This window comes from Cetorhinus maximus, chromosome 19, assembly GCF_964194155.1.
Source record: "Cetorhinus maximus chromosome 19, sCetMax3.hap1.1, whole genome shotgun sequence".
Classification (NCBI taxonomy): Eukaryota; Metazoa; Chordata; class Chondrichthyes; order Lamniformes; family Cetorhinidae; genus Cetorhinus; species Cetorhinus maximus.
This window is the reverse complement of record NC_135897.1, coordinates 48,938,921-48,962,049: the sequence shown is the minus strand read 5'-3', so window position 1 is coordinate 48,962,049 and position 23,129 is coordinate 48,938,921. Positions and strand designations below refer to the sequence as shown.

General features: G+C 42.4%; 1 protein-coding gene across 1 annotated transcript in view; it reads right to left on the bottom strand.

Moving 5' to 3' along the window:
• Positions 1-23,129, bottom strand: part of ccdc150 (coiled-coil domain containing 150) — a 114,998-nt gene that overhangs the window by 43,592 nt on the left and 48,277 nt on the right. The window contains exons 15-17 of the mRNA XM_078563817.1: positions 14,579-14,686; positions 7,428-7,556; positions 6,487-6,656 (exon numbers count right to left, since the gene is read on the bottom strand). Of these exons, the coding sequence (XP_078419943.1) occupies positions 6,487-6,656; positions 7,428-7,556; positions 14,579-14,686 (407 nt within the window). The remainder of the gene's footprint in view (positions 1-6,486; positions 6,657-7,427; positions 7,557-14,578; positions 14,687-23,129) is intronic.

Here is a 23,129-nt window from a genome sequence, read left to right as displayed (position 1 = left end):
ATAGAAGGTCTTCAGGATAATTTCTTAGATCAGCATGTTATGGAGCTAACCAGGGGGCAGTATATGCTAGACCTGGTATTATGCAACAAGATAGGATTAATTAATGACCTTATAGTGAAGGTGCCCTAGGTCGCAGTAATCATAATATTAGTAGTATTTTACATTCAGTTTGAGGGAGAGAAGAGTGAGTCCAAGACTAATATTTTAAACTTAAATAAGGGCAATTATGAGGGCATGAAAGTAGAATAGTAAATATGGACTGGCAATATAAGAAGCATATTATTGAAATGGTAAGAAATTGCAGAACTCTGAGATGCAGAGGGATCTGGGTGTCCTCGTGCATGAAGTGCAAAAGTTGGTATGCAGGTGCGGCAAGTAATTAGCAAAGCTAAAATGTTATCGTTTATTGCAAGGGGAATTGAATACAAGAGTAGGAAGGTTATATTTCAGTTATACAGGGCACTGGTGAGACCACATCTGGAGAACTATGTACAGTATTGGTCTTCTTATTTTAGGAAAGACATAAATGCATTGGAAGTACTTCAGAGAAGGTTTATTAGATTAATACCCAGAATGGGTATCATGAGGAAAGGCTGGACAGGCTAGGTTTGTATCCACTAGAGTTTAGAAGAGTAAGTGGTGACTTCATTGAAACATATAAGATCCTGTGGGGGCTTGACAGGGTGGATGTGGAAAGGATGTATGCTCTTGTGTGAGAATCTAGAACTGGGGTCACTGTTTAAAAATAAGGGGTCGCCCATTTAAGACAGAGATGAGGAAAAGTAATTTCTCTCAAAGTGTTATGAATTCTCTTCCTCAAAATATGGTTGCGGCAGAGCCTTTGAATATCTTTAAGGCAGGAGTAGATAGATTTTTGATAAGTAAGGAAGTGAAAGGTTATCAGTGGAGGGGAGGAATGTTGTGAAGTTGAGGTTAAAATTTGATCAGCCATGATCTTATGCATGGCGGAGCAGGCTCGAGGGGCTGAATGACTTACTCCTGCTCCCAATTCTTATGTTCATATATATGTAAAACCTGAGCCCAAACTTGGACAAAAGCGCTGAACTCAAGAGATGAGGTGAGAATGACTGCCCTTGACATCAAGGCAGCATTTGATCGAGTGTGGCATCAAGGAGCCCTAACAAAACTGGAGTCAATGGGAATCGGGAAAACTCTCCAATTGTTGGAATCATACCTGGCATAAAGAAAGATGGTTGTGGTTGTTGGAGGTTAATCATCTCAGTCCCAGGACATCACTGCAGGAGTTCCTCAGGGTAGTGTCCAATGTCCAACCACCTTCAGCTGCTTCGCCAATGAAGTTCCCTCCATCATAAGGTCAGAAGTGAGGATGTGATGGCATAATGTTCAGCACCATTTGCAACTCCTCAGATACTGAAGCTGTCTGTGCCCACTGGCAGCAAGACCTGGACAACATTCAGGCTGGTGCTAATAAGTGTCAAGTAATATTTGCGCCACATAAGTGCCAGGCAATGACCATCTCCAATGAGAGAGAATCCAACCATATCTTCTTGACATTCAATGGCATTACCATTGCAGCATCCTGGAGGTCACCATTGAATAGAAACTGAACTGGACCAGCCATATAAATACTGTGGCTACAAGAGTAGGTCAGAGGCTGGGAATTCTTTGGCAAGTAACTCAACTCCCGACTCCCCAAAGACTATCGATGATCTACAAGGCACAAGTCAGGAGTGTGATGGAATAATCTCCACTTACCTGGGTGACTGCAGCTCCAACTACACTCAAGAAGCTCAACGCCATCCTGGATAAAGCAGTCCGTTTGATTGGCACCCCATCCACCACCTTAAACATCCACTCTCTCCACAGTCAAGGCACAGTGGCAGCAGCGTGCACTATCTACAAGATACACTGCCGCAACTCACCAGGGCTCCTGCGACAGACCTTCCAAACCCACGACTTCTACCACCTGGAAGAACAAGAATAGCTGTTGCATGGAAACACCACTACCTGCAAGTTCCCCTCCAAGCCACACACCATCCTGACTTGGAACTTTATTGCCATTCCTTCACTGTTGCTGGGTGAAAGTCCTGGAATTCCCTCCCTAACAGCACTGTGAGTGTACCTACACCATATGGACTGCTGCGGTTCAAGAACATAGCTCACTACCACCTTCTCGAGGGCAATTAGGGATGGACAAGAAAAATGCTGGCCTAGCCAGCGAGACCCAAGTCCTGTGAAAGAATAAAAAAAAACTTCTCAGTTTAACAGTAGCAGGTTTCCCAAGCCTTGGGATACCTAACAACTCAATGGAGGTCAGGGCAGTTTCAAGGAAAAGTTAAAGAGCCCCCTACAGCAGTGCTTGTGGGCCATGAGGAACAGGATTGTTTCCCCTGAAACCCCAAGCTTCCCTGGCATCAGGTCCAGGTCAGGGATTGAACTCCCATCACCACACTCCCACTAACATGACAGTGGTTCCAGTCTCCTCTGGGGTGCTTTCCGCCCAACTGGGAGCCAAGCTAATCAATCAGGTTGGTTTCTAGGGGGAATCCTGTTAAAAAGACGCAAGTTATGAAGCTAAGACTCTATAAGCTTGTAGGGAAACTATCCCTGTCAATAACAGCCCATCGAGTCTCTCAGAAATGTTCGAACGCACTTCACATGGAATTACAGTTATAGTTACGCGAGTAAATGTTGCAGCCATTTAGCACAAAGCATGGTCTCAGAAATAACTAATAGGAACATAAGAACTTGGAGCAAGAGTAGACCATATGGCCCCTTGAGCCTGTTCTGCCATTCAATATGATCATGGCTGATCTTCTACCTCAATTCCATTTTCCTGCCCGTTCCCCATATCTGCTGATTCCCTGGGAGCTCAAAAATCTCTCTCAGCCTTAAACATACTCAACGATGGAGCATCCACAACCCTTCAGGGTAGTGAATTCCAAAGATTCGCAACCCCGTAAGTGAAGAAAATCCTCCTCATATCAGTCTTAAATGATTGCCCCTTTATCCTGAAAATGTACTCGTGTTCTCGATTTCCCGGCCAGGGGGGAAAGAATCTTTCAGTGTTTACCCTATAAATCCCCTTCAGAATCTTTTATATTTCAATTAGATCATCTTATATTCTCCCAAATCTCAGCCCAATTTTCCCAGCCTCTCATCAAAGGATAACCCTCTCATCCCAGGAGTCAATCACTGAATCTAATGAGATAAATACCAAATTAATTTAGTGCTGGAGTGTTCTCTGAGCGAATAATTGTCTTCAAATTGTGTCATGGGGTCTTTAATATCCATAGGAAAAATTCCAAAAAGACAGATATGACTTTGCTTTAAAACTTCATGTTGAGGACAATACCTCCAACATTACTGCACTAAAGAGTTTAAGCATGCAACTTTGACTCAAGATTATATGCTCATTTCCTGCAATGGGGTTTAAAGTTGCAAATCTCTGACTCAGAAGCTACCAAATGAGCAAAGCTGACATTCACAGAGTGGCATACAGACCTGAAGGTTACAGAATCCAAATGAAAGCAAGCAAAGAGTCAAAATACATTTTACTCTTAACTGAACCCAGCAGTGTATTAGACTAAGGTGCTTACTCCTATGCATTCTATCTTGGCTGGAAGATCTGAAACAGACACCTTCAAGATCTGAAATGAGGTCAAGAAAGTTTGTGTAATAATACTATTTACAATCTACCTGACAGTGGTTATGCACCTCAAAGATCAACTGCCCTCTGGTGTCAGAATTAAATACCGTCTAGATGGAAAACGCTAACCTCAGTTGCCTCCGTGCCAAAACAAAACTGACCCCCATAATTATATATAAACCTCAGTTTGTGGGTCATTTCAATGTCATTGCCCACTCTGCACCAGGTTTGCAAGCCACTTTCGATCTCTTCAATTCTGCATAAAAGAAACTTGGCCTGTCCTTGAATGCTGCCAAAACAAAACTCATATCAACCTATACCTGGTCAGCCAAATATTCCACCTTTGTTCAGAAACTCAAACTTATCTTGGAGGTTCCCGATGATCCTTGGACTTGCCGCAATTGCGCAGGTCGGAAGCAGACTGCATATGCGCAGTTTGGCATCCAGATGTGGAACACCATCCTAAGTGTCCCAGGGAAAGGGACAAGGGAGGGGGACAGGGAGAGTCTCTAAACAGGGAGGAGGAATGGGGAGAGGTCCCAATGAGTGTCCCAAAGGCAGGGACAAGAGAGAGGGGACAGGAACAGTCCTAGTTAAGAAAATTAGAAACAGTCTCCAATTAAAGAAAGAGCTGAAGGGAGCAGACTTTAAGTGAAGTGGGTTCATGACAAGCCCCGATAGTCGGAGAGGGCTCAAAAGAAACCCTGAGGATCCGAGAAGTCAGCCGAAAGTCGGTGACTCCATGCTGCAGGCCGTTGGGGCAAAGGCATCTCTTTGGAGCAGTGGCATTTAGCTTGGCACGGCTGAAATTGTGCTTGTAAGGTGATGCTCAAGTGTACTCGGAAATCCAGGGGAAAGGAATCTCAGAAAGCGAGATTGAAACCCTGCAAGGTGGGCTATTGTTGTAGCTGTTCGAGTTGGAGTGACTTTTGGGGAGAATTCCAAGGCAAGATCTTTGAATGTGGAGACTGGAAACCTTTGTGAGAAAGGCGAAGTTTCAGAGAGATTGGTTGGCTCACGATGTAACAGATGTCCAAGTGGGTTGTTGAGAAACCTGTGAAATTGGGTTTGGTCACATTTGGCATTTATTGTGTAGTATGATGTGTTTGACCACAGTTTGCTTGTTAATTCACATGTACCTCCCTGAATGTTAGAGTATAAGATAGATATTGTAAATCATTTTATTTTTCTGATCTTTTATAGTAAAGTTCATTTTTGTTTGTTCAAAACCTGTGGAATCTTGTGGCTTTATTCACTTAGTAAGCGCCTTTAATCTCAAACTTTGTCTACTTTAAACAAAATGTTATTGATCCCTAACCAGATCTCACCCTCGACCCGGGTCTGGCCAAGGATCAGAATAACCTCCCATGAATGCTGAACGAGAAACTTTGGAATATGTTGAGCACTTCCCATATGACACCCACCTCCCTCAAAAGGCCATCAGGAATGAGGACAACCAACACCGGATCAGCTGCATCAGCTCGGACTTCTACGAACAAAGACCTTCGCAAATCAACAAAAGTCCTAGTATGCAGAGCAGGCGTCATTACCATGCTCTTGTGCTGCAGTGAAGCCTGGACTGTGTGTCAGTGGCATATAAGAGCGCTACAGAAATCCCATCAGCAATGCATTCACCACATCCTTCAGATTCAATGGGAGGACCGCTGAACAAAAGCAATTTTCCTCTTGAAGCCAGATCCACCAGCACTCGGCAAAACTCCTGCAAAATCAAAATCAACTTTGATGGACTGGATATTGTCTGGAAGGCTAAAAACCGTCTCTCTTGCTGGGTCCTGGTGTCTTAGCTTCCAACTTGTCAACATTCCAGGGGAAACAAAAAAAAACCCTAAAGATACTCTGAAGCTCTCCTTGAAGCGCAACAGCATTGACATAAATGACTGAGAGGAGCTTGCTACCAATCTTTCAGAATGGGCGATAACTTGTCCATCAGGGTTTGGGATCCATGCCTTAATGATGAGCCAGGGCAGCAGCAGACATAGAGAGAAAAGGAAGCAAACTTGCACTTTGGATCCCATTGCCTCGTGGGAAGATCTGCAGGTACAGAATCGGCCTGTTCAGTCACATGAAGGCCCATGGCAGAAACTCATGACCCTGAGTTGACATCATCCTCGAATCAAGAGACAGCCAACGATGACTACGCATACTCAATCAACACACAATAAATCAGGCCACAAAATAACAGAAATCAAGATATAACTGGGAGAAATTTACATCAATTCCCAGGGACAGGCAGTCTTACAGGCACATTTTCCATTGGTAGAAACTTTGTGAACAAAATTTTCCTAAAAAATAGACTTCTAAAATTCAGTGCATCAGAACAATAATGGGTGACATATGCTTCTTAGTGCATCCAAATCCATTATTCCCTTTGAAATAGCATGATTACCATCTTAACGAGCACTGTGTTTATGATAATCAGAGAAAATCCCAGATCATAAGTGAATGTAAAAGTTGCTTTAGTAAATAAAGATATTTTACTAATAAAGTCATAAAACATAATAGTGAGATTGCCTAATTTGAATTATCTGATCATTCAAATCTGAATCATAAACACTTCCTCTACGTTTCACACAAAATTGTTAATTCAAACCACTGGATAATTATTTTAAACCATAGTGGACTTTGAATTAACAGGAGTAGACTATGCTTGCATTTATGCAGCAACCTGTCACTCAAATATCTTGCAGCACTTCATTCACTTTTTTTTTGAAAAGTGAAATTAAATGTTTTTCTGATGGACAGTTGTTTTGTTGGATAATCTGCAAAATCAGAAATAACATTTTCTGAAGAGTATTATCTATAATCAATGTACATATAATGTAGCACCTCCTTACTTGTCTTGTTGCAAGTAATTTATCTCTGCATCTCTTTGTCCAAGTTCTATCTGTAGTTTCTCCACTGTGTGCTGGAGTTTTGTGTGCGATGCCAATACATTATCTAGAGTCACTTCCATTTGGCTATTATCTTGCTTAGAACTTGTCAAATTTTGCTGCAGATTTGCAACCTGGAAAGTAAATTAGCATTCCAATCAGTTCAGGCATGCAATTGTGAATTATTAAAGGACAAGTATTTCTTAACAGTAGGGGTTTGGGCTCTTGCCTCAAACAGTTCCAAATCTGAGGGCCAATTTTCATACTCAAAAATTGACTTTGAATTTATGCTGCCATTTACATGCATCACCACTTGCAAGACAATCACAAGCCAACAGGTATGAAAAAGATAGCTATCACTGCCAAATTCCTAGACTCAGTTTACCTTCTCAAGCATTCAAGTTTCTTCCTAATCAAACTGCAAATATATTAGCACATGAAGCACTAAATTGTTTTTGAAAACTATGCATGTTTTTCCTGAATTCTTCAGCAATCCCATGGTGGACATCATAGGCTGTGGGAAAATTATTGGTTCAGATTCAGTAAAATTCCTTGGAGTTGTCTCACTCTGTTGAACTTCCAAACTTATGATGGCAGAGTGGAAGCAGCTCTGAACAGATTCCAGATAACATAACTGAAGCCGACTAAAACACCAACTTAGGGCACTTGGGGTTTGAGTGATGAATCCACAAGACCATTTTTTTTTGATATATTTGAGTAATATGAAATTAACAGTGTTTTGTTCCCAAAATGAACTCCAGATCAATCTAGACCAATATATCTGACCATATTGCTCTTTTTATTAATCACTAAAGTACCACAATGAATTAACCATATTGCTAACAATTAATTACTTGATATTCATTAAAAGCATTTTTTTTTTCATTTTTCACTGTTGTTTTCACCTTGTAGTTTTCTCTCTCTTCCATCACCCCTATATATTCTTTTAGCTTTCGGATTTCTTGAAGTGCTTCATCACGAGATTTTGTTGCCATTGCAAAATCTTCCTCTTTTTGTTTCAATACCAACTGTGCCTGGTCAGAACAAAAGTCAACGCATACCAATGACAAATAATATAATAAATGTAAGTTTAGCAATAATGCTGAGCTTACTTCTAGTTTATTAAATCAAAAGGTATGTAGCAACACTTAATTCATACAATTCAACAAAGTGAATTTTAAACCAGAAAAAAGACAGGTTGTTAAAATGTTAAAAATCCTGACCCGAATCTGCCTAGTTCCAGTTTCAGTGGAGGTGGGTGTGCAACCAACCCCCTCCCAGGAGACAGGTTGGCAAGTTAAATATTTTAAGAAGCTGTGTGCCTCATATTTAATCACCATTTTAAATTTAACCCTGGCCGGATGTGTTTTCTGGCTTTCAAGAAGCCCAGTGATTAAAGGGAGGCAAGAACAGCTGGATAAAGAGGGCAAGTGTCTTTCCATTCATTTGTGGATCACGTGTACGCTCTTCAGCCTCCTCCTGTGATCAGGCGCAACCCCTCCGCTCCCCACCTTTTCAATCTCTCTCTCTCCCTCTTCTCCATTCCCTGGCTGCAGCCTGGTGCCGAAGCCAACCCACCTTACAGCCAAGCTGGCTGCACCCAGGAAACGGAGATAAAATATGCCAATCAGGTCATGCAGTTAAATTCAGCAGGACATTAAAAATCCATTTTTCTGGGTTTCCTAATTCAAAGCAGCCAATCCTGCCCCATCTCCAAGTTAATATCTAGCCCATTAATGTGACACAAAGGCTAAATGCCACATGTATTAATCATACTTCAACAGTGAATATAGGAACATAAGAACATAAGAAATAGAAGAAGTAGACCATAGAGCCCCTTGAGCCTGCTCCGCCAATCATCACGTTCATGGCTGATCATTGGCCTTAACTCCATTTTCCCGCCTGTTTCCTATATCAAGAAACCTCCAAATTTAGATTTTTAAGGTCTATATCAGCCTTAAATGTAGCATCCACAGCCTTCTGGGGCAGAGAATTCCAAAGATTCAAAATCCTATGAGTGAAGAAGTGTCTCCTCATCGCAGGCCTAAATGATCACACCCCCCCACAACCACCCACCTCCCCCCACCAATGGTCCTGTGACTGTGCCCCCATGTTCTAGATTCCCCAGCCAGGGGAAACTACCCCTTAGTGTTCACATTGTCAAGCCCCTTCAGGATCTTGTATTTTTCAATGAGATCACCTCTCACTCTACTAAACTCCAGAGAGTATAGGCTCAATTTACTCAGTCTCATCACTAGAAAACACTCTCATCCCAGGACCTCATCTAGTTACCCTTCACTCATCTCCAATGCAAAAATATCTTCCCTTTGTACTGTGCTCCCAGGTATGGTCTCACCAAAGTCACGCACAATTGTGGCAAGACTTCTATATTTTTGTACTCCAATCCCTTTCAATGAAGGCCAACATGCCATTCGACTTCCCAACTGTTTCTTATACCTGCATGCTAAATCTTTGAGTTCCTTGTATGAGTACTGTACACCCAAGTCCCTCTGAATATCAACATTTACAAGTATCATACCTATCAAAAATGTTATGCATTTCTATTCTTACTACCAAAGTTAATAACATCACACTACCCCACATTGTACTTCATCTGCTACCTTGTCGACCCCACACGTAACCAATCTCTATGCACACTCTGTGTCCTCCTCGCAGCTTATATTCTCACCTAGCTTTGTATCGTCAGCAAACTAGAGACATTGCTCTCGATCTCTGTCTAACTGAGACCTTGTCAATAAGCCTTTCTAAAATCTATGTAGACTACATGAAAGACACTATCCTTATCAGCTCTCCTTGTTACTCCCTAAAAATGTTTAATCAAGTTAGTCGGTCATAACCTTCTATTAACAAATCCATGCTTAATGTCCTTGATTAACCCATATTTTTCTAAATGACGACTTATACTGTCTCTCAGAACATTTTCAAATAATTTTCCCACCACCAAGGTTAGGCTGTCTGGCCTGTAATTTCCAGATACTGGCCCAGACTTTGTGGTAAGAGTGATAGTGAAATTGTCATAGTCCACTGTCATTATTCCTATGAAACTGACAGCAACTTGGAATCTGCACATGTGCAATTAAAGATGGATATCTGGAAGTGCTGTCAGTGATTCTACGTTTCTCCATAAGGTGCACTGTTGAAATACCTGAAGACTGCAATCAATTAGAAATCACGGAATGGATGAGAATGCTGTTAGTCTCACTGTAGTCATAAAACCCTTGAAAAAAAGTTGAGGTGAATGAGGTGTTGAATAGCGTTCTTAACAATGTACCAAGTTCATCCTTACTGCTGAAAAACCTTCTGGCCCTAAAGAACTAATTTTATGGCTGTGGAATGTCAAATTTCTCCATTATGATAATAGCTCCACTTATTTTTAAATTTTCTTTTAAAGTTTGTTGTGACATTTCAGTATCTGTGTTAACTCCATGGGTTGGATTTAATGCTCCCCAGCCAGTGGGTTTGAAGGCAAGGGGATGCGGGGGTGGAGGACAGTGCTCCAGTGGTCAGCTTGCCCGCCTGCGGACTACCTGTCTGCCTCTGCCCCCACCACAATTATACCAGTGGAGGGGATGGCCCACTCATTGGGCCAATTGAGGCCCTTAAGTGGGCAATCAATGAAGGGCCTCATCCCTTCGCTGGCATTTAACCGGCAGTGAGAGAGGCCCAAGCCGAGTGGTCAACCAAGCACGTTTCCGTGCGGGCTGCTGGTGGTTGGGGGGGGTCCCCTCTTAACTAGTCCCCTGGGCCCATCCGGCAGCTCCTCCTTCCAAGGTGTAGCCCCCTCCCCTCTGCCATGGCCTCAAATCACCCTCACCGACCCCTAAACACTTACTTAAATTCTAATCCAACTCAGCTTGCCTCCTCATCGGCCTCTGAGTGGACAACAGCTCTCTGAGGTGAGAATTCCTGTCCCTGAGGGGCTGAAATCCAGCTTCCAGTCTATTAATGGCCAAATACGGGGCAAATGTTCTTCCCAAGCAGGCTCCCCCCCTCCCAACCTCTTAGCCAGAGTGGGGGGATGCGGAGGCGCAGGGACCACCGCTCCCCATATAATCCAGCCCCATGTATAAGTTACAATCCTGTATCTTGCTCTGTAAAATTTAATTAAAAGTTAAGGAACATCAATGCTTCATACTTTCTCAATTGCTGTCTGTGACAATACTTCAATGTGATTAGCTTCCTTTAGTGCTTATTTCTGGATACCTGGGGATTGCCTTGACTTGGAGCCTGTCATGAAAGTATAATCATTTTCATAATATTTTTCTGGTTTATTGTGAAGTACGTTTATGCAGGTAAGTATAGTTGAGTCTCTGTGTGTGTGATTTAATTACATTTGTAGTCAAGCAGACTGCAAGTTAAATCATCAAAAGAAGCTAGGTGCTTGCCATGCTAACGAGTAAACATGGATGCTGACTTAGCATGTAAGGTGTGAAGGGAATTTGCATTTTGAGATAAATGAAGGGATATATGGATTTCAAAGGGATCGCAATCTGTTTACAACTAGCCAGATAAGCAAGGCTAAGGAATGTGGTTATTTTTCCCAAAGGTTACGAGCAATATTGGAACCATGAAAGTTTTTATGTTATGAGAAAGATAATTTCAAAGACACATGGAACAATAGAATTTACTTATTAAAAAGAGAAACATATATAAAGGAGAATGAAAGGCTATGTGTCAGGAGAAGGCCATGTAAGATCTAACAGGAGTGTGTGAGGAGCCTTAATGAAGCTTTCAGCACTTGTGCATAAGTCTGCTGTCTAACGGAACTGAAGATGGAGGAAAACCGTTTGGAATTCCACTGTCCAGGGTATTGTGTTAACTTGCTGAGTCTGTTTTAAATCTAAAATCTTTTTTGGGCAGTTGCCTTAAAGTGGGTATAACTGGGGTCAGGTTAATTAGGAATTTTAGGAGTCATTATAGTAGTAATTGTAGTCTTATGTATGTGCTTGACATCTTTTATTTTGTTAATAAATATTTTAATTTAGTCTTTTGAAATCTCTAAAGGTCTTGATGGACTTATTACTTCTGAATTCAGTGCACACATCTTGTAATGAATACAAATTGCAAAACCATTGTGATAGTGCAACCAAGTTTCCCTCGTGGATTTGGTCCGCTTGGCAGACATCATCTGCCACGTCATAACAGGGCCAGATTCAAATTAACGTCGTTAGAGGGGAAAAGTCCCAGGGGTCATTAGATCTTTGTGGGCAGCTTTCTTCAAGGTCAGCAGCGAGTGCTACCACTTCACACCAATCATAAAACCTGGGTCACTAGCTCCCAATAAGTACTCCCCTCCTCCACCCAATACCAATTGTTGGCAACAAAAGGCTTTAGTCATCTATTCAGAGGAGGTGATGGCCACTGCAATGATAGAGAGGAAAACTCTGCATATATTTACTTTTAAGTACTTACTAATCTAAAAAAGATTTAGGACAAGAAAATATAGACCCAGTTCAGCCATCCAGGTCTCATTCTAGCACCTGTCTAACTCCATCATTTTCCAACCAGAAATTCATATTACTTCACAATCTAATGAATCAGGAAACCACATTATTAACTTCTGAACCTTTAAAGTGAAAAAATATCTACTGCATCTAGTCATTGCTTAGTCCATAGGTTAACAACCCAAAGCATAAAAATCTAGTACTGAAATTAAAATGAGCATATTAAAATAGGAATGTTATCTATGTACTCTTGTAAAAATTAGTCAACATTAATTGCATCTTTCAAAGCATAAATAATTCCTTTAACATAATTTATACTGCATATTGTATCAAAGTAGATATTGCACCTGTCTGAACTGAGTTTCAAGTCTCTGTAGATTAACCTTATATGTGCTAAATTCTGTATTAATCTGCAAAAGACAATTTTTAAAAAATGATCAATAAATATCAGCTCCTCAAAAGCATACAACTGGAAAACAAGGAAAACATGTTGTGGTATATTTAATTTGGTTTTACTAGTAAATACACAATGTGCTAATGAACTATATGGTCAATTTCACCTGGCAATGTACTGGGCAAGTGAACAGGAGAGATATACATGAGTGGTTAATCTGCCATTCTCTCTCAGATGACAGCATCCGTACAATCACCACTGCCGCTCAGCCAGTGCATCTCCTGTTGCCTCTCATCTAGCCAACACAGACTGCTGCCTCCCATGTTGAAGTGGTGCCATCTGAACCTGGGCCTCCTAGGCATAGAGTTGCTCGAGGGCATCCTGCAAGGCCATCTGCCGTCTCCTGCACTAAAAGTCAGCAACTCTCCTCACCCATGCTGCAGCCTCTAGAGTAGCACTACATAGAAACACTAGGTTAGGCAAAGTCACTCCCACAAGAGGCACTAAGGGAATGCACAAGGATGTTTAGTTGAGTTTTTTATGGATTATTGGAAGTTATGTTGGATGAAGTTAGCATAGAATGATTGTGGTGACTTTTATTTCAGGATTGCGGTCAAGAGGACACAGTGACGGTCCATAACATAGGGATGGTAAGGTGGAGGAGTCGTACCCAAAAGGGATCTGGGGTTGCATTCATGGGAGCCGGAGTCAAATGATGCACTCACAGACAGCCCGTCCGGAGGGTGGGTGTGCTGGCTGCCCTGCAGACGTAAACAGCTCCTCAAAACACCCAGTAATTTCGCAACCTCAAACAGCCTTTAGAAAAAAATCAGCAAACCATGTAAATGGTTGATGGTCCATTTAAGTAGCACTGGTAGAGGGCACCTTTGTGTTGTTAAATGCATTCTCAGCTGAATGCATTTAAGAGAGGACGTTAACCAGAGTGGCCAGGTACAAAATGCCAGTACAGCATCAAATCAGTTAGATGTTGACTGAAGCCATGATTTGTCTTTTCTGCGTACTTCCAGCACACACACACGAAGCCTGCATATTACCCTCACTAAGATAGTGGTCAGCACAAGCACCCCCTGGAAGTGAGCAGAAGTGGCACAGATGCCATTTTGATACCAAAGTGGTACCTGTAGGGACAAAACTACCAGCTGATGTACGGATCAGGAATACAAAGACAGTTAAATGCTGGCTCCCGCAGCTGGAAGTCTGTCAACATTTTTTTTAAAATTCATTTATGGGGTGTGGTCATTGCTGGCTAGACCAGCATTTATGCCCATCCCTAATTGCCCTTGAGAAGGTGGTGCTGAGCTGCCTTCTTGAACCACTGCAGTCCATGTGTTGTAGGTACACCCACAGCACTGTTAGGAAGGAAGTTCCAGGATTTTGACCCAGCAACTGTGAAGGAACAGCGATAAATTTCCAAGTCAGGATGGAGAGAGGCTTGGAGGGGAACTTCCAGGTGCTGTTCCCATGTATCTGCTGCCCTTGTCCTTCTAGATGGTAGCAGTCATGGGTTTGGAGAGTGTTGCCTAAGGAGCCTTGGTGAGTTTCTGCAGTGCATCTTGTAGATGGTACACGCTGCTGCCACTGTTTGTCAGTGGTGGGAGGGAAGGAATTTTTGTGGAAGGGTTGCCAATCAAGCAGGCTTTGTCCTGGATGGTGTGAAGTTTCTTGAGTGTAGTTGGAGCTGCAGTCATCCAGGCAAGTGGAGAATATTCCATCACACTCCTGACTTGTGCCTTGTAGATGGTGGACAGGCTTTGGGGAGTCAGGAGGTGAGTTACTTGCCGCAGGATTCCTGGCCTTTGACCTGCTCTTGTAGCCACAGTATTTATATGGCGAGTCTAGTTCAGTTTCTGGTCAATGGTAACCCCCAGGATGTTGACAATGAGGGATTCAGAGATGGTAATGCCATTGAATGTCAAGGGGTGATGGTTAAGTTCTCTCTTGTTGGAGATGGTCATTGCCTGGCACTTGTGTGGCATGAACGTTACTTTGCACTTGACAGCCCAAGCCTGGATATTGTCTAGGTCTTGCTGCAATTGCACATGGACTGTAAGAACATGTGCACCTAGCAATTTCTTTGTTAATGATAAATGAATGAAGCTCATGTCATTCCTGAATTATCAAAACTCATCATTCAATTTTATCCTGTATTTGTCACAAATGTTTTAATGTATCTCACCTGAGTATACTTGGTCTCTAGCACTGTGTTAAATTTTTGTAACTGAATATTTTCAGAGTTGGCTTCAGACATGCACTGCAATTCTTCCTGTAACTGCTCCACTCTGGCCTACCAACAAAAATAACAGAGGAGGCAATGACGATGACCTGTTCACATAATGTTGAAATTTAAACATCATTCACAAAAATACTACATGAAATAATGAATAAGATTTGAAAAAATTATTCTGGCAAGGACAGCGTTTGTTGCCCATCCCGCTAATAGCCCTTAAGAAAGTAGTGGTGAGTCACCTTCTTGAACCGCTGCAGTCAATCTGGTGCAGGTACACCCACAGTGCTGTGAGGAAGGGAGTTCCAGGATATTGACCCAGCGACAGTAGAGGAACTGTGATTTAGTTCCAAGTCAGGATGGTGTGTTTGGCTTGGAAGGGAACTTGCAGGTGGTGGTGTTCCCATGCATCTATTGCCCTTGTTCTTCCAGGTGGTAGAGATCACAGGTTTGGAAGATGTTGTCAAAGGAGGCTTGGTGAGTTGCTGCAGTGCATATTGTATATAGTACACGCTGCTGCCATTATGCACTGGTGGTGGTGGGGGGAGCAAATGCTTAAGGTGGGGATGGGTTGCCAAACAAGCAGACTGTTTATGTCCTGGATGGTGTTGAGCTTCTCGAGTGTTGTTGGAGGTGCACTCATCCAGACAAGTGGAGAATATTCCATCACACTCCTGACTTGTGCCTGTAGGTGGTGTACAGACTTTGGGGAGTCAGGAAGCGAGTTACTCACTGCAGAATTCCTATCCTCTGACCTGCTCTTGTAGCCACAGTGTTTACATGGCTGGTTCAGTTAAGTTTCTGGTCAATGGTAACCCCCAGGATGTTGATGAAGAGGGATTCAGAGATGGTAATGCCATTAGTCTCACTAGGGGAGATTGTCACATTCTCCCTCGTTGAAGGTAGTCATTGTCTGGCACTTGTGGCGTGAATGTTACTAGCCACTTAACACCCCAAGCCTGAATGCTGTCCAGGACTTGCTGCACGTGGACATAGACTGCTTCAATATGACCGTAAGACATAGGAGCGGAAATTAGGCCATTCGGCCCATCGAGTCTGCTCCACCATTCGATCATAGCTGATAAGTTTCTCAACCCCATTCTCCTGCCTTCTCCCCATAACCTTTGATCCCCTTACCAATCAAGAACCTATCTATCTCGGTCTTAAATACACTCAACGACCTGGCCTCCACAGCCTTCTGTGGCAATGAATTCCATAGATTCACCACTCTCTGGCTAAAGAAGTTTCTCCTCATCTCTGTTCTAAAAGATCTTCCCTTTACTCTGAGGCTGTGCCCTCGGGTCCTAGTCTCTCCTACTAATGGAAACATCTTCCCCACGTCCACTCTATCCAGGCCTTTCAGTATTCTGTAAGTTTCAATCAGATCCCCCCTCATCCTTCTAAACTCCATCAAGTATAGACCCAGAGTCCTCAAAAGTTCCTCATATGTTAAGCCTTTCATTCCTGGGATCATTCTCGTGAACCTCCTCTGGACCCTCTCCAGGGCCAGCACATCCTTCCTGAGATACAGGGCCCAAAATTGCTCACAATATTCTAAATGTGGTCTGACCAAAGCCTTATAAAGCCTCAGCAGCAAATCCCTGCTTTTATATTCTAGTCCTCTCGAAATAAATGCCAACATTGCATTTGCCTTCCTAACTACCGACTCAACCTGCAAGTTAACCTTAAGAGAATCCTGGACTAGGACTCCCAAGTCCCTTTGCACTCCAGATTTCTGAATTCTCTCCCCATTTAGAAAATAGTCTATGCCTCTATTCTTCCTACCAAAGTGCATGACCTCACACTTCCCCACGTTGTATTCCATCTGTCACTTCTTTGCCCATTCTCCTAACCTGTCTAAATCCTCTAAATGATACCCTCTGACCTTGCCCTCTCTCTGACGCGGAACAATCTGTCCTTAGCAAAGGTCTCAGATTTAAAGAAGAGTCTGAAGAAGAGTCATACAGACTCGAAACGTTAACTCTGTTTTTCTCTCTACAGATGCCGTTAGACTTGCTGAGTTTTTCCAGCATTTTCTGTTTTTGTTTCAGATTTCCAGCATCCACAGTATTTTGCTTTTGTCTCAGCTTTATCCCCTTACGCCCCCATGTTAATGACTTGAACTTATTATATTAGTTGTGCTCACAACAGTCCCTTTGTAACACTCCAATTTTGAAAGTTCAATTTTACTTAAAGGTGAAAAAAGCAAAGAAAGGCATAATGAACCCTCAGGCAATAATTTGTTGCTTTTTTTCAATCTTACCATAGAGTCAGCATGTACAAGTATTCATCCAGAAACAAACTTAAAAACCAAATAACATATAAATCCGTTTAAGAATTATATGTCACCTTCCAACAACATGGAAATCTGAATGAGAACTGAATGGTGGAGTTTCATATCATATCAATTAAGGGCTGGGAGGATAAATTGCCACATTACGTCTGAGGAATTACAATTGGCATTGAACACTGCAATCATCACTGAACATCCTTACTTCTGATCTTGTGATAGATGGAAGGTCATTGATGATGCAGCTGAAGATATTAGGGCCTGAGATACTACCCTGAGAAACTCCTGCAGCTGAGGTGTTTAGCTTCCTACATCCACAGACACCTTTCTTTGTGCTCGGTATGACTCCAAACAGGAAATCAATTAAAAATGTCAGGGGAATTTCAAAGCAGTACATAAATGGATTTTAAAAAGTGTAACTCCTTAGCCCAAGGCGGCTCTTACATAAGATTTCTTAGAGATCTGATCATGATAAATGCAAGAAGGCATATCTTTATATTGAGATGTACATCTGCTGTCATCAAAATAATTTCTTCTGTTATTAAACAGTAATATTATTTCAATGCCGGATGTGAAGTATGAAGTTACATTTCTTTGACGTCATGCATGATCAAATCGATCTGGGAACACTAACTGGAGGGCTATTTCATCATTTAGCTTTTGCTCTTTTAGTAGATATTTCAAGGTCAGCAATTTTCATAGAAACTAGGAACAGGAGTAGGCCATTCGGCCCTTCGAACCTGCTCCGCCATTCATTATGATCATGGCTGATCATCCAACTTAATAGCCTGCTCCTGCTTTCTCCCCATACCCTTTGATCCCTTTCGCCCCAAGAGCTGTATCTAACTCCTTCTTGAAAACATACAATGTTTTGGTCTCAACTACTTTCTGTGGTAACGAATTCCACAGGCTCACCACTCTCTGGGTGAAGAAATTTCTCCTCATCTCAATCCTAAATGGTCTACCCCATATCCTCACTGTGACCCCTGGTTCTGGACTCCCCCACCATCGGGAACATCCTTCCTGCATCTACCCTGTTTAGTCCTGTTAGAATTTTATAGGTTTTTATGAGATCCCCCCTCATTCTTCTGAACTCCAGCGAATATAGTCCTAATTGACTCAATCTCTCCTCATATATCAGTCCCACCATCCCAGGAATCAGTCGGGTAAACCTTCGCTGCACTCCCTCTATAGCAAGTACATCCTTCCTCAGATATGGAGACCAAAACTGCACACAATATTCCAGGTGTGCTCTCACCAAGGCCCTATACAATTGCAGCAAGAATCCCTGTTCCTGTACTCGAATCCCCTGGCTATGAAGGCCAACATACCATTTGCCTTCTTCACCGCCTGCTGCACCTGTATGCTTACCTTCAGAGACTGGTGTACAAAGACACCCAGGTCTCGTTGCATATTCCCCTCTCTCAATTTATAGCCATACACATAACAATCTGCCTTCCTGTTTTTGCTACCAAAATGGATAACCTCACATTTATCCACATTATACTGCATCTGCCTTGCATTTGCCCACTCACTCAGCTTGTCCAAATCACACTGAAGCATCTCTGCATCCTCCTCACAGCTCACTCTCCCACCCTGCTTTGTGTCATCTGCAAATTTGGAGATATTACATTTAATTCCCTCTTCTAAATCATTAATATATATTGTGAATAACTGGGGTCCCAGCACCGATACCCCACTAGTCGCTGCCTGCCATTTGGAAAAATACCTGTTTATTCCTAACCTTTGTTTCCTGTCTGCCAACCAGTTTTCTATCTATCTCAATACACTACCTCCAATCCCATGCGCTTTAACTTTACACACCAATCTCTTATGTGGGACTTTGTCGAAAGCCTTCTGAAAGTCCAAATAAACCACATCCACTGGCTCCCCCTCATCAACTCTACTAGTTCCATCCTCAAAAAAATTCCACTAGATTTGTCAAGCATGATTTCCCTTTCATAAATCCATGCTGACTCTGTCCGATTCTGCCACTGTTTTCCACGTGCTCAGCTATTAAATCTTTTATAATGGACTCTAGAATTTTCCCCACTACCGACGTCAGGCTGGCTGGTCTATAATTCCCTGTTTTCTCTCTGCCTACCTTTTTAAATAGTGGGGTTACATTAGCTACCCTCCAATCTGTAAGAACTGTTCCAGAGTCTATAGAATTTCGGAAGATGACCATCAATGCATCCATTATTTCTAGGGTCACTTGCTTAAGAAATGGAGTTGGTAGTTAAGGAACAGAGTTTGGATTGGGGATCAGAAACAGTGACTTCAGAACAATTAACTGCTGTATTGGTTACACAATAAATAACAGGGTGAGTAGAGATACATAGGTGTGACGTCATCCAAAGGAGCATCATTAGTTTTCACATGTATGCTAACAACACCCAACTTTACCTCACCACCGCCTCTCTTGATTCCTCCATTGTTGCCAAATTACCAGACTACTTATTCGACATCCAATACTGAACAAGCAGAAATTTCCTCCAATTAATTATTGGGAAGACTGAAGTCACTGTTTCTGATCCCCAATCCAAACTCTGTTCCTTAACTACCAACTCCATTTCTTTCCCTGACAACAGTCTAAAATTAAGCCAGTCTGTTCACAACCTTAGGCTCAGATTTACACTCTGGAAGCTGGTAGTGCAAGTCAGGAAATTTCCTGGCTTACAGCGCCCATCTTGAGATAAATTCTGCGGAACGGCTGGGATCTTCATTCTGGGGGTGCAGCTGCAGGATGGAATGGTGCCCTGCATAGAGTTCCCTTATAGCCCTCCATACCAACTCAATGCTCTTCCTCACATACCCACCACCCTCCCACCCCACTCCACCATCTCTTGCCCAAAACCTAAAATCTGTGTACCCTGGTTCTTGTACCATCAGTTAATGGGAACAGCTTTTCTTTGTCTACCTTATCTAAACCTGTCAAGCCCAACTTCATCACTCTAACCTTGTAGCTTAACTCATTTCATACCTGGACACATTCTCATGGGCTCTTGCATCCTTTCTAAAGTGTGGTGACCAGAACTGGATGCTGTACTCTAATTGGGGCCTAACCAGAGCTTTCTAAAAGTTCAGTATAATTTCAGTATAATTTGTACCCAATACCTCTATTTATAAAAATCTGTCTGGTTCACTAACGTGTCTTAGGGAAGGAAATCTGCTGTCCTTACCCAGTCTGGCCTACATGTGACACCAGGCCCACAGCAATGTGGTTGACTCAAATAGCTTCTAAAATGGCCTAGAAAGTCACTCAATTGTATCAAACCACTTCAAAGTCTAAAAGGAATGAACCCCCACCCTAACAGCAACTATGAGTGTACCTATATAATATGGACTGCAGCAGTTCAAGGCGGCGGCTCACAACCACCTTCTCAAAGGCAATTAGGGTTGGGCAATAAACGCTGGCCTCGCCAGTGATGCCCACATCCCACGAAAGAATAATTTTTTTAAAAATCAGGCTAAATGCTACCAGTATGTCCTATCACCTTCAGAGATCCATGTGCATTCAACAACCTTGGCCCTGCACATAGTTTTTTTTAGAACTGTGCCACTTAGTCTATATTGCCTCTCCCTATCTCTTCTGCCAAAATGCAACACCTCATTTTTCTCTGTATTAAATTCCATCTGCCACTTGTCTGCACATCTTCAATGTTTGCCACACCTCCAAATTTGGTATCATTGGCAAATTTTGAAATTTTATTCTGTGTTCCAATATCCAAGTCATTTATATATATCAAAAAGGCAATGGTCCCAACATGACTCTTGGGGAACATCACTTGCAGTTTGAAAAACAACCATTTACCACGACTTGCAGTTTTCTGACCTTGGGTCAATTTTTTATCCAAGCTGACATGTCCCTATTCCACGAGCCTCAATTTTATTAACCAGCCTTTTAAGTGGTACTTTGTCAAACACTTTCTTAAAATCCATACAGGCAATAACTCCTGCATTCCTTTCAACCTTCGCTGTTACTTCAGCAAAAATTTAAATGAGATTAATCAAGCACGATCTGCCTTTTATAAATCTGTGCTAATTCTTCTTAATTAACTCACACCTCTCCAAGTGCCCATTCTTTTTTTCCTTGATTATTGTTTCTTAAACCTTACTCACCACTGATGTTAAACTGCCTGGCCTGTAGATACTTGAAATCTCTTTACACCCTAATGCTGTCACATTTGGCACTCTCCAATTTCTGACACCTGCCCCATATCTAGGGAAAACTGGAAGATTATGGCAAGCCCTTCCTCTATCTCCACCCTCACTTCCTTCAGCAATCTGGGATGCAAGCCATACAGACCAGACAACTTACTAACTCTAAGCCTAGCCAGCCTTTCCAGTACATCCTGTCCATCAATTTTGATCCAATCCATTACTTCTACCATCTCCACATCTTACCAATATTTTGTCAGCACCCTCTTCCTTCGTAAACATCAATACAAATAACTAATTCTAGCCTTGCCCTGCGCCCAAAAGCATATATTACCCTCTTTGTCCCTAACAGGACCCATCCTGCTTATCATTACCTTACTATTTACATGCCTGTAGAAGATTTTTGGGTTTCCTTTCAATGTTAACTGCCATTCTATTCCCATATCCTCTTGGCCAGCCTTATTTTCCTCTTCACTTTTCCTCTCAGCTTATTGTATTGAGCTTGGATCTCGTTTAAGAATTCACCTGACATGCACCATAAACTCTCTTATTTTGTTTCTTTTTTCTCATCCCCCCATATCATCAAGTGAACCCTGGCTTCAGTTCTCCTACCTTTTGCCTTTGTTGGAATGTACCTAGCCTGTATCTGAAACATTTCCTCCTTAAAAGTTTACCCATTATTCTGTCACAGTTTTTCCTGTCAGTCGTTGGTTCCATTTTACCCTGGCTGAATCCTCTCATCTCATTGAAGTTAGCCTTCTTCCAATTTTGAAGCTCTACTTTAAATTGTTCCTTGCTCTTCCAATAATACCACTCTATGTTCTTGCACATCTGTGTTTTCCTGTAAATTTGCTCCTCTATCTCTCTCATTATTTGGAAGCCAATTGAATACCTCCAGTAGCCTGATCATACCTTTCTTTCTTCTCAACTGTAACCACATGGATTTTATACTTGCCCCGTCAAGGCCATCCTCGCTTTCCACAATGGCTTCCCTAATTTGTGTCGTCATAACACCTCTGTTTTTCCCTTTCCTATTCTTTCTAAATACATTGTATCCTTGAATGTTAAGTGCCAGTCCTCACCATCTTTGAGCCACCTTTCTTTTATTGCCAGAGCATCATATTGCCACATGCCTATTTGAACTTGTGGGTCACCAGCCTTACTCGCCACACTTTGTGAATTTACATACATGCATTCTAAATCTGTCTTTGTATTCCTTGTGGTGCTTCTTCATCTGCTTTTATCTATTATGGTAGTACTTCCTTCTCTAGCACTACTGGCTACCTGAGAAATTCATCACAATGGTTTTGACAGTTCCATGATGGCATGGTCGCACTTGTCCTGGATGGTGGTGAGTTTTCCGACCCACTCCCAGTCACTAATGAAGTTAAACAGGGCTGCATACTAGTACAAACCCTCTTCAGCATGCTTTTCTCCGCCAGGCTCTCTGATGCCTGCCTGCCCACTATGCACAATGCATGCGAGACGCGTACCAGTGTAATGCCGAGAAGCTCACTTGAACTGCGTTCCAAAGCCACTGAAGATCAGATGGCAGGACAAAATAGCAGACACTGAAGTGCTCACCTGAGCTGACATGCCAAGCATCCATACCATATTGAGGCAGTCACAACGGAGTAGGGCTGGTCATGTAGCCAGGATGCCTGATACTCGGCTTATCAAAGCGAACCTTCTAGGGGAGCTTGAGGTTGGAGTCATCTCATGGCAGTCTAAGGAAGAGCTAAAAGGACACACTGAAGGCTCTACCTATGAATTTTGATTGAGTCCTGGAAGAAGATCGCCCAGAGTCGCTGCATCTGGCGCAACCAAATAAAAAACGGTACGGCCTCTGTTGAAAGCAATCATATATCAGAGGCAGAGAGAAGTTCCTCTCCAAGTCACTCACTATCCTGACTTCGAAATACATTGCCATTCCTTCACTGTCGCTGAGTCAAAATATTGGAACTCCATTCCTAACAGCACTGTGGGTGTACCTACACCACATGGACTGCAGCGGTTAAAGAAGGCAGCTCACCACCACCTTCTCAAGGGCAA